General features: G+C 38.4%; 1 protein-coding gene across 1 annotated transcript; it reads right to left on the reverse strand.

The window, feature by feature from the left end:
- Window positions 1-4488: 4488 nt before the first annotated feature.
- Window positions 4489-7611, reverse strand: LOC116317527 (cobalamin binding intrinsic factor-like). The gene is made up of 5 exons (XM_031736321.2): window positions 7485-7611; window positions 6600-6694; window positions 6386-6515; window positions 5495-5610; window positions 4489-5380 (listed from the first exon to the last, which is right to left on the reverse strand). The coding sequence occupies exons 2-5, from the start codon at window positions 6664-6666 to the stop codon at window positions 5319-5321; spliced, it is 375 nt and encodes a 124-aa protein (XP_031592181.1). The 5' UTR covers window positions 6667-6694; window positions 7485-7611; the 3' UTR covers window positions 4489-5318.
- Between the last annotated feature and the right edge of the window lie 4077 nt (window positions 7612-11688).

The raw sequence follows: 11688 nt of genomic DNA on the forward strand, positions 1-11688 counted from the left end.
AAAAACAAACAAAAACACCCCACCAACTTCCAAACCACCTGAAGAAGTTCAATATTTGAGAACACGAATAAAAAAAATTCACATAGTAAAAAACATGAAGTGACAGTTTCTGAATGGTATATAGTTATATTTCAGGATAATGCAAAAAAGCAAAAATAAAACAAAAAAACATGTAGAATACATGAAACTTCCTAACATGAACTTCTTAGTCACAATATAAAAATGCTATTTTTATTCACTTTTCAATATAACACCCTCAACTGCACCAATCAGTAAATGTGGAGTATTAAACATTAGGCCTCTCTCCTCTAAGTTCCTGTTAGTGAATCATTTTATTTGTCTGTTTTGCTGTAACTAAGATTAAGGAACTGATTCTTCACTGTTATCTTCTTCAATGCCACGTGCCACCACACTGCAGATCAGCTACCTAAACGTTACTCCCACACAGGTAATTGCCTTGTTAATAGTGTTACATCCTCACTGTGTACGGCCCTGAATGCTGTGGCTCCTCTAAAAAACAAGACAACAAGTCAGAGATTGTCACTGCAGGGTACACCGGTGTGTTTTGTTGCACAAACCCAAAAGCAGACAATGAAGGAAGGAGCTGCATTCTCAACAAAAGGTGAGCCTTTATTCTGGGCAAACACATGAACTAAACCAAAAACGAGACCAAGTTTACACAAAGGTAAACAGACAAAAGTAAAACTGTGACTATGACACAAACTAAGACTGTGACTTGATAATATGAAGGGAAATAGGCAGACGTCCTGACAATGAACAGTAGGAGACAAAGGACTTAAATACACACTAGGTGATCAGGGGAAGTGGAGACACATGAGGAAACAGCTGACTAGAATGAACATAGTGACGCACAGAAAAAAGTAAACCTAAACACAATAGGCATGGAAACCAGACTTTCAAAATAGACAGGAAACATGACGAGACGCAGACATGACAGGAACTTGACAACATTAATGCTGCAGACAAAACATGACAGGCAAGACACAGTCAACAACAGGGGGAACTTTAACACAGGGGTGAAGACCCAAAGGAATCTAAATGAACAAAGAAGTACAACTGAGGAACCTAGGAGCTAATACCAAAAGGACTAAACATAAACAATGAATATCAAAATATAAGAAAACTCAAAGCGCTGGGTCACACAGCCCGGGACTGTGACAGGGATGCTTGATTTCCTGGTACTGTGTAACTCTCAAACATACAACTTAAAGCAAATATTAGAATAGAATAGCCCTTTATTGTCATTTTACATGTGCCACAAAATTATGGGTGCTCCACGCCAGCCGTGCAGGGGTAAAAGGATATATATAAATATTAAAGACATCAGAAATAACAAACAGAAAAGATGTATATACAGTCTCGAGGCATATATACAGGACAAGAGAACCTAACTGAGAGCTTGGAAGCAGTGGAAAAGGACTCGGTCTGATAATGAGTAAGCTGAAGAGGAAATGGATTTGCGCTCATCTAGAAGATTTTGTTTGGCCTGGAGAAATAGTTTTTTACTCTGAAAACATAGCTGTCTGTAAAGCTAAGACATCTTCCTATTCCTATTAGTTAAAAAGCCCTTACCTGGTCCAGCTGTCTTTGCCAATTCTCTAACCTTCCTTGCTCATTAGCAACTTGTTGACTTCAAATATAATATGCTAGTACTGCAACTTTTGCATGTGTGTCAATTTCACGCTTTGGAGAGGCAAAGCATGAAATGGACACAGTAGACCAGTCTATTGCATGCTTTACTATATCATTAAATTTTGTCTTCCCTCTCCCATATTGTGTCTTTTGTTCTTTCTTCTCTTCTTTTTTTCTCTTTCCCCTCATCCTCCAAATGGTTAGGGGAGATGGCTGGCCCATCCTTAACATGGTTCTGTCAGAGTTTTTTCCACCCCATTGTAGCAAAGTGCTTGTTCATATGGGGCTGTTTGATTGTTGGCTGTGGCGCGTCCAGCAGGGTGGCCTGGGGGGGCACAGGGAACCCCCCCCCCCAAGCAGACTGGCCACCCCGAAGCTAAAACAATAAAATTCAATGAAATATCAAATGTACGATTATGTTTTCACAGTGAAGGTCAGATATCCGAGTGTAAGTGAATGCAGCATCGGCTTCTGCGCTATGAGCATCATGTTAGCAAAGGTAGGAGAGCCAAGCACCAAAGACAGCACCTCAGAAAACAGTTTTTCAGCAAAAGATTAACAGGTTAACATAGCTGGACTGGCCATCGAGCATACCTGGGTATTTGCCCGGTGGGCTGATGACTTATTTATTTCTTTTATTTGTAACGGCATGAACAATGAGAGGTGGTGGATAGGCCAGATGCTGGCCGATGTGTAAAAATAACTCAGTTGTTTGGTGGTGGCTATGGCGGAGCTTGCATGGAGGCCAGCAGGTGGATGAGGGAAGGGGAGGCAGGAGAAGGAGAGATCCGAGGCAGCCGCCAGTCCGAGTGTCAGGTGAACTAAATTTCAGGTAAGAAGTTATGACCTGCAGTCTATCTGGGTCAGATATAAACCAAGTTTAGGTGGAGTTTATTTTCGTTGTGCTGACTTTTTACAGTCAGTTACAATAACTCGTACTGCGTACTAGCTAGCATGACAGAGTTTCTATACAGCTGGGTGGATGCTATGATGTTACTGATAGTGAACTTTATTTTATTCATAAGGTTAGTTAGTAGAGTTGTCAGCGGCTCCTTAAAAAAATGGAATGGTCCCTCATTCAGAGAAAATATTACACATTTCGTATTGAGCTGAGAGAGACGTAGTTTGTCCCGGACTTCAGCTAGAATGAAAAAAAGACAAAGCTGGAGTTATTCTGTCTTTACGCTGCACAGCTGCCTCTTCTTCTCTCAGTCTCCCCCCTCCCTCTCCTGTTTCTACTTCAATCATGAAACTGATCAATGATCAGCTGATCGGCTTTTCTCCCTTGTTTGTTTATCGCCCACTTTGCGCCAGAAAGAGGAAACCAGCGGATGTCGCCCGCCGGTCTCTAGTCAAAATGCCCAATTTTTTGTCCCAGTGCAGCCCTGCAGGTTAATACTGGCAGTGTCACCATGCCAGCTGACTGTATTTCATCATCAGCCAGTGTTGTTCTTTATACATCAGTATTACCAAAGTTTATCATAAGGCAGCATAGAAAGTATTTACTTGCTTTCAGGTTTCATTCAAATGTTAATCTTTTCATTTGTTTCCCCACTTTTTTCCTGTTTCAAAATCAAACACCAGTTTGTGAGAAGATTATCTTCTTTTTTTAATAGGCAGATAAAGTTTTGCATTGGCTAATTTGCCAATTGTATGTTAAAAATGTTTGTATTTTAATATTCAAAAATGTTTTTGCCCAAAACATATCTGCACTATATGTCAGTAAAAATACTATGCAAATATTGCTGTCCTTGAATGCTGAATAAACACTGACAAAGCACTGATTGTATCCCTTGTACTTTATCAACGCAATATCTAAAAACTTTGCACCGTAGTGGTTAAAATCTCATTCTAATAAGAGTTAAAAGTGCATTCGGTTATTAGGTTTATAGGGTTATTGAATTATGGTTAACGGTTGGTAGAATTTTTTTTTAACATTATCTGCCAATTACATCTTCCACCCTTCTCCAAATCTGTGCCCCTACCTGGCCCCCCCAACAAAAATTTTCTAGACACGCCACTGATTGTTGGGGGTGTTTTCCAGATGCTGAGCAGTCCATGAATTAATCTGAGGTCAAAGACATTTGTGCAGCTGCTAATGATCGTCTTGCCAAAGTCTCCACTGCTACCTTTTCATAGACACAATGTTAACCTGCCCCAAGAATATATATACAAACATTTGGCTAATGAAAGTTCTCTCCCAAATGTAACAGTTCTTAGTAGCTCCTTAGCTTTGTTGCTAGTTGTCAGAATACTTTTACTGTAAACTAAATGTTAATTTTGCAGTTTAAACCAGGGATGTAAAACTCATTTTACATCGTGGGCCACTTACAAGCTACTTTGATCCTAAGTAGGCCAGACCAGTGAATTTACATGATAAATGTGTAAAATTACACAAAAAGTAATTAATTACCAAGACTATCCCATAATTCTAAAATATACATTTTTGATTCATTCAAAGAAAAGATACTTTCTCCTGTAAATCCACTGTAAATTTATATAGTAGAGAAATTTCTGTCATTTAATTGTTTATCTATTAATTACTTTGCTGTAGTATAAATGAGGCGGGCTCTTTATTAATAGGAAAAGCTTTAAACTTATGAAAATACAGTTAGAAGTTCAAAATCCATGCTCTCCCTTACATTTTCCAGAGCCTTCCAGAGGGTTGGAATGGAGTCTTTGACGGGCCGTTTCTGGCCTCTGGCCTTATTTTTGACACCCTTGGTCTAGACCTTTCTTTGTCTTAAGATACATGATGGTGGACATGCTAACAACATTTTAAATACACCTTGTCTAAAAATAAAACAAACCAAGGCTAGAAACATTTTACTTTGACTACAAGTTACATGCTTTATTTAATGCCTGCAAAAGATAACACTAATAATCAGTAACATTTTAATAAACAATAAAAATGCACTAATACAAAAATGATTCAACAATGAATTTGATCTTATTTTGCCCCTCTCACACCCCTCTAGGAGCCCCAAAAGTATAAAAATAGCTTTAATTTCACAGCTGATCTTGAGACCTGCTGGTGTCCAGGTGGAGGTCAGCAGCCCAGTCAATCTCAGAAGCCTTTTGACTCGCAAGCTGTTGATAACTTGATTTGCAGGATAAAGAAGCTATTTTGACATGGAGTCAGCAGCTGACCCACCTTGCTGTTTTTGCTGGCCAGCAGTCTCTGGGCAGTCTACTGTATAACCACACCATCTTTTTAGAGTAAAACTGAGAGCACTTGTAGCTCTCAAAAAATGAAATTTGAATGTAAAATTATGACACTCAGGGGCAAGTTGAGAAACTATTAATTACTCTCAAACACAATAAAAGTTGCCATAAAGGCAGTAAATTAAAAAACAATTCAAGAACTTCAGTTGACTAATACGGAAGTGTTGTATATGTTTTACTGATTGCTCTTGTGACTGATGGAGTTTTCTCTTACTTCAGATTACTACACTGTGGCAGAATTGTAGATTAACGCTGTAATCTTAATTCATAAAGTCTGACAGAAACCCAGTAAAAGAATCTAAGACAGTGATAGGCTACTGATTTATGATTAAAAGACTCCCAAGCAAAAAAATGACACAACAAGTCAATTATTCACCTCAACTTGCCAAAGATCAAAGTGTATTGGTTGACCATAAGTAACAATAAGACTTTAGATGGTCTTAAATTTTCGTGTATTTCAGGGTGACGACTTCATTTGCTGTTGGAAGGTAACATCCCATACCTGTAAAAAAAATTTAAAAGTTCAGAGAATATTATATAATAGGACAAGTTGGACTGTGTGCATCAAATGTCTGACCTCAGCTTATCTAACAGATCGTGAGTTTGGTTCACTCACCAACATTAAGTGGGGTTTTACCACTCAGCAGTTGCCAGTAGTATGATGAATTTCCTGCCAAACCATTTACACTCTGAAGGAATGGTCCATAGTCGTCATATGGTATGTACTGAAAGCTGGAAATGCAGGGCATGACTTTTTAAAGAGTGAAATGGACAGTTTTTAATATAACTATGAAATCCTTTTTAACAATGCAAATAGTTTCACTTTCTATGTTTTTACAAAGAACTCTGCATTCAATTATTAGTTATTATTAATCTCTGGCTCTTTTGCGTCTTTTGTCCTGTCTCCCTCCCCTCACACCCAGCTGGTCATAGCAGATAGGTCCCCCTGAGCCTGGTTCAGCGCGAAGTTCTTCTCTGTTAAAAGGGAGTTTTTTCTTTCTACTGTCGCCAAGTGCTTGCTCATATGGGGCCATGTGATTGTTGGGAAATTCTCTGTGTTATTGCAGGGTCTTTATCTTACAAAATAAAGTGCCTTGAGCAAATGTTGTGGTGATTTGGTGCTATATAAATAAAATTCAATTGAAAAGAAAAAAACTGAGTTATAGAAGGTCCTCTATTGTGATTGCACAAAAGAGCACAAACACTTTCAAAAACTCATGAGGATTTATGAAACATTAATGAAAGGAAGGCATTTTAAAGCTAAAGATGTTATGTGGTTTTTGACCGTACTGTACATATACTGTAGTTTCTGTGGTCTACTGTAAGAAAAAAGTATGAAGATTTGTTTTTTTAAGATGTCAACAAACATTACAGGGCACAATTAGTCATCTGAAATTAATAATTCACACCCAGATATACGGGGTCTCAATTTTAATTAAAAATTAAGAGAACAAAACAAAATGTATGGCTTCTTCTAGTAAAGAAATAGCTGATATCATGGTCTTACTTGAAGCCTTGGTTTGAGTATTTCAGTCTCGTCAGTCCACCGAAGAGGCTTCCTCTATAAGCAGTAGAAGTGTTGTAGGTCTTAATGTCACTGGGTGGCACATTCACCTGCACTCTGAAGTTAGTGTTACCTTAAATAACAAAGGAGGTTGAAGTTAGTTTACAGAAGATGAGCAGAAAAACAATAAAGGTGATTTTTTTGCTTTATAGCTTACCCTGAGCTGATGTCCCAACAAAAAACAGCAGCAGCAGGGCTGCAGAGAGGAGAACAGGGTTCTTCATTTTGACTGCAGGGTACCAGAATGCACACCTGAAAATTTTGATATGCAAACATGAACACAAACATACGTTGTGGAAAGCGGTTCCTGAACACTGAGTATCACCATCCCCAAATACAGCATTTATAGTGGAAGAAAAACCTCTTAGTGTTTTATTATTATTTTTATTTGGTACGTGAGTTTATCAAGTCAACTAAAGGTTCACTTGATTGTAGTAGGGTATTTGTTCTCACAACCAGTGTTTAGGATGTTGGCATTGATGGGATTGTCATCATCTCCCCATCGCTCCTAAAAGTGAGGTGTGCAATATTAGGAAGTTCAACAAAGTTAAGCTTTTCTTGCTTGACAAACCCTAAAGTCTAAGTTGGAGATAAAGAGTATCACATTAGTGGTTATCAACATTCCCTGTTAAGTTGGGCTTTCTGCTTCAGACTCTGTGAATGCCCAGGATTTCATGTGTCATATTATCCCTGTGAGTGTAGCCTACTCTAATCAGAGACGTTAGCAGATGATAAAATGGTGACAAAAATCTGTAAAAAATATGAAAAATGTAACAGAACCGCACAGAGCAGTAAAATACACATTTTAATTCAAATAAACTATTTTAATGTTGACTACGTTGGGTGCTGCCTTTTATTTCTAATATAAAAACTGCAGATGTGAACACATTACACATTAGAACCTTAGACTGGATACATTTAAATATTAAAGGTTACTGTGCCTTCAAAAAAAAAAGGAGACATGGAAAATGCTTTAGTATGTTAGTAGATCAAAGGTAAATTGCTTTTATTTAATATCAAAGACATTTAAAGATATTCTTACCTTTTACACGTTCTCTTTTCAACAAATGTGTAAGAATGCAGCCGTGGAGGTTGTAACTTTTCAGTTGAACAGTTCCTCCTCCTCAAGTTGAAGCTGAACTACAGATCAGCAACTTTTATACCTCTACGCCACACATAGCATTATACAGAAACAACCAATGATGATACAGAAAACTAACCAAGCCCTATACTTGTGCAATCAAAAAAAGAGAAGCTAAAATCTGTGTTGACTAACCATGGATGTTATTGAATGACAAAAGGTGACCATGTATATTAAATTGCATAGGAGTTTTAATTTGTATAACATTTGCTACATCCGGCATTTTTTCTGTAATTAATTGTTTAACTGCAGGTTCGAATTCGACCCGCTGCCCTTTGCCGTATGTGTTCCCCTCTTTCTCTCCCGCAACTTTCCTGTCTCTATCTAATAAAGCCAGAAAAAGGCCAAAAAAAAGAGATAATTTTAAAATCTAATGTGCAATTTATTTAGGATTTTCAGGGTGAGAAAAACCTGCGTGCTTGTGTCCGCAAACCGAAGGTGACCAAGAAAGTTAATCGTGTTTCCAGGATCTCTGTTTGAATTTACACATAACTGATTTGTCAGACTTCAGCCTTCTTCTTTACATAATTGAGCCCTTTTATTGCTTCATAGCTAGATCACTGTAATGAAACAATCACACAGTCTCAAATGCAATGTGTAAGTTGTGTTGAGAAATGGTAATACTCTGATGTTGAGCTGTATCATTTGGAAAATGAATAACACATTGTTGTTACCATTCATAGCATTCATGCTTCACAAAGGCAAGGTGTGCTGTTGACAGAAAGTACATTGTGTGGGTTTAACCTTTTTTCTGGTTTGGTACCGAAACTTCTTAGAAGAATTTTCAGTGTATTCTTCTTTCCTTTTTGACTTTAACTTGAAATTGGCTCTCTCTACAGTGCAGTATCATTTCCTGCTCCTGTACTGAGCCAGGCCTACTTTATTCTTACTGACATGACACAAATCAGTGATGCAGATTTAATACACACTTTAACTGAAATATAGCAAAAGTTCAAAATGTTCTGATGATGCAGGGTTGATGTTTTTGACTTACAAATTTAGAAATTTGTTCTCTAAATAGCATCAAAAACATTAGCTAATGTAGCCTATTATTAGCTAATTTTAGTCACTAGTCTGCTTGTGTATCGCGAGTTACCAGCAAAGGAGCTGATGTACTTTATTATTTTACTTGTTAAAGATTTCTATTCCTATTCTGGGCAGCATTTCTTGTTTACAGAACAGCTCCAGGTTATAGCGAGTCAAAGGGTGTTACTTATCTGTTTTCAGTTGCAGTAGTAGTTTTCAGTGGTCTTAACCACTGTGTTGCATCTCAGTTTGAGGGTGTTGGCAATCTTCTTATAGTCTAGGCCATCTTTATGTAGAACAACAATTCTTTTTTTCAGATCCTCAGAGAATTCTTTGCCACGAGGTGCCATGTTAAACTTCTAGTGACCAGCATGAGAGTGTGAGAGAGATAACACCAAGTTTAACAGTTTAACCTCCTCCCTATTAAAACCTGTGACCTTGTAACACTAACGAATCACACGACAACGGGACGGGAAAGGGCTAGTTGGGCACAGTTTGGACATTTCACCTCAGAGGTTTTCTCACGTTTGTTGCCGTTCAGACATTAATGGCTGTGTGTTGAGTTATTCTGAGGGGACATCAAATTTACACCATTATACAAGCTGTACACTGATTACGTTCTATCAGAGTTTCATATCTTTAGTGTTGTCCCTTGAAAAGATATAATAATAAGAAAAATGTGAGGGATGTACTCATCCCTCACATCCCCCGCCCCCCCGCCCCCCACTTTCCCTTCTATGCCTGGATTCTGCCTCATGCTTTCACACTTTAAAATGCTTTCAGATGGTATATCCTTTTCAACAAATACCCCTCTTCATTCTTTTCATTTCTTGGCTTTTATCACTTTTATTTACTTTTTATGTACTACAACACATTTTGCACAAACACTAACAATATTTCAATAAGGACAGATCATTAGAAGGAACATGATTTATTGATGAACAGAATATAGATAGATGTTTGGCGGTTTGACTGCAATGGCCCATCTTTGCAGAACGGAACCCCTGCTGTGAAAGGGATTAGAGCAGGACCCCCAGAGCCTAGACGCTGGAGGTGGGCATGAAGGTTGCATGAATGGAGATCGAGAGATGAGAGGTGGAGATGATGGCCGACAGAACAGAGTGCCTGCAGAAGGCTGAAAAAGCGAATGCGAAGAGCCTGATCTAGGCTCAGGGTCGCTGACAGAGAAAACCCTTCAACTTCATTGAGCATTTAAACAGCTAACAACTATTTACCCTCAAAAGTTTGACTCAACTGAACTGGACACAATGGGTTTCAGTGAGAGAAACCTTTCATCACTCACTCGTTCATGACAGTTGGAGGAGCAAGCAGCAGCAGCACTGTAAACTATCTGACAATCAGACAGGTGGTATTTTGGAGATTTAGGACCAAAACTGAGCTCAAACTGAACTCACTTTAGACTGGCATTCATAAACTGAAAAATCTACAGCTTGGCTGGATGAGGGTGTTATTTTATGTTTGAAGCACAAAATTCTTTATTATGATAGAAAATTTGTGTTTCACCTCATCTAACCTCTGTGTACTATTGAGATGCATTTGTAACTTTCTTGGACAAAGAGTGTATAGAATGATATGTCATAACGAATGTGCTAGCAAAAAATAATAATAATAATAATTATAATGATAATAATAGTAATTTCATTTTACGGACACAATTAAATTCCCTGTGTGTAAATTCTACAATTAGTGCGTGTGTGGCATATTTGAGTGAGGACTCAGTGCTCTATTTGTTTACAATTTGAGAAATAAAGTTCGGCGAACTAATTATCAGGAGCTGTTATTTACTGTGCAGCAGTGGAAATACAGACAACTGTCACTGGATTACTTTATTGTTGAAGAAATATTTTCAGTCAGATTCTAAGGCAAGTTCCAAAGTCTCTGCACTGCCATCCCATTAATCTGTTGTACAATATTATAAAGCATAGCACAGAGAAGCACGCATCATTTCTAAGAAAAAGTTTCTTAGTCAATTGAGTAAAGTTAATTTTATAAAATGTGAACAAGTATAAAATGTGTTTATGTTGTTGCCAGTGAGTGCACTCAGTGAAACATCTGTACACATCTGGCTGCAGAGCTCCACTCCTCTCTGCAGGCTCTCATAAGTATCTTACACACCATGCTTGTAGCTGCTGCGTACTAGGTGTGCTAAGTTTTTATTCTTTGTGGTTCTTTGCCCAGCTTAGCACTAGATTAACTTTAGTTAGATCTGTTGTTGATCTATCACTCTGGTCTCCGGTTCTGGACCACAGGGAAACACCACATTACTTGAATTGTGTTGCGTTTCCAACTTGAATTTCTGATTTTATTTTAGTTTTTCCAAGGACAAATTATTTGATTTAAGAAATTTGAGATTATTCTGGGTTTGGTAAGAGGGTCTGCCATTCAGAGAAGTTCAGTGAACACAGTTAGTTTGGGCTTATTGACACGGGCTCAACCTGGTGCACGAACACAGAGGCTGGAGCAAAATGACAGACCAACAAATCAACATCATCATAACTACTTACAGAGTTTTGGCTAAATATTCCACAGCTTAACATCAAGAGTCAGAAGTGGCCAGACAACGGCATTGCCCTCAACCTTAAAGGGACCAGCAGCATAAACAAACACCATCATGGATGGAGAGACGTCCTTCAAATCACAAGCTGGAAAGTTTACCTGTAATATCACTGTGTTCGAATGGACTTTGAAAGACTGTCTGAGTTTGAGATTTGCCAAACATGGAGTTAAAATGGCAATGGACGAGACTGATAAAAAAATAATAAAAATAAAAAGAAGAACGTGGAGGAAATGGCCTGCATGGTAAATGGCCTGCATTTGTATAGCGCTTTACTCAGTCCCTAAGGACCCCAAAGCGCTTTACACTACATTCAGTCATTCACCCATTCACACACACATTCACACACTGGCAATGGCAAGCTACATTGTAGCCACAGCTGCCCTGGGGCGCACTGACAGGAACTATGGCTGTGTCCCAATTCAGGGTCTGCACGCTTGAAGTACGCATTTCAAGTGCGAGTACGTCACCGCCACGCGACGACGGCTGTCCCAATTCAAAGTG

The sequence above is a fragment of the Oreochromis aureus genome, linkage group 12 (assembly GCF_013358895.1).
Source record: "Oreochromis aureus strain Israel breed Guangdong linkage group 12, ZZ_aureus, whole genome shotgun sequence".
Classification (NCBI taxonomy): Eukaryota; Metazoa; Chordata; class Actinopteri; order Cichliformes; family Cichlidae; genus Oreochromis; species Oreochromis aureus.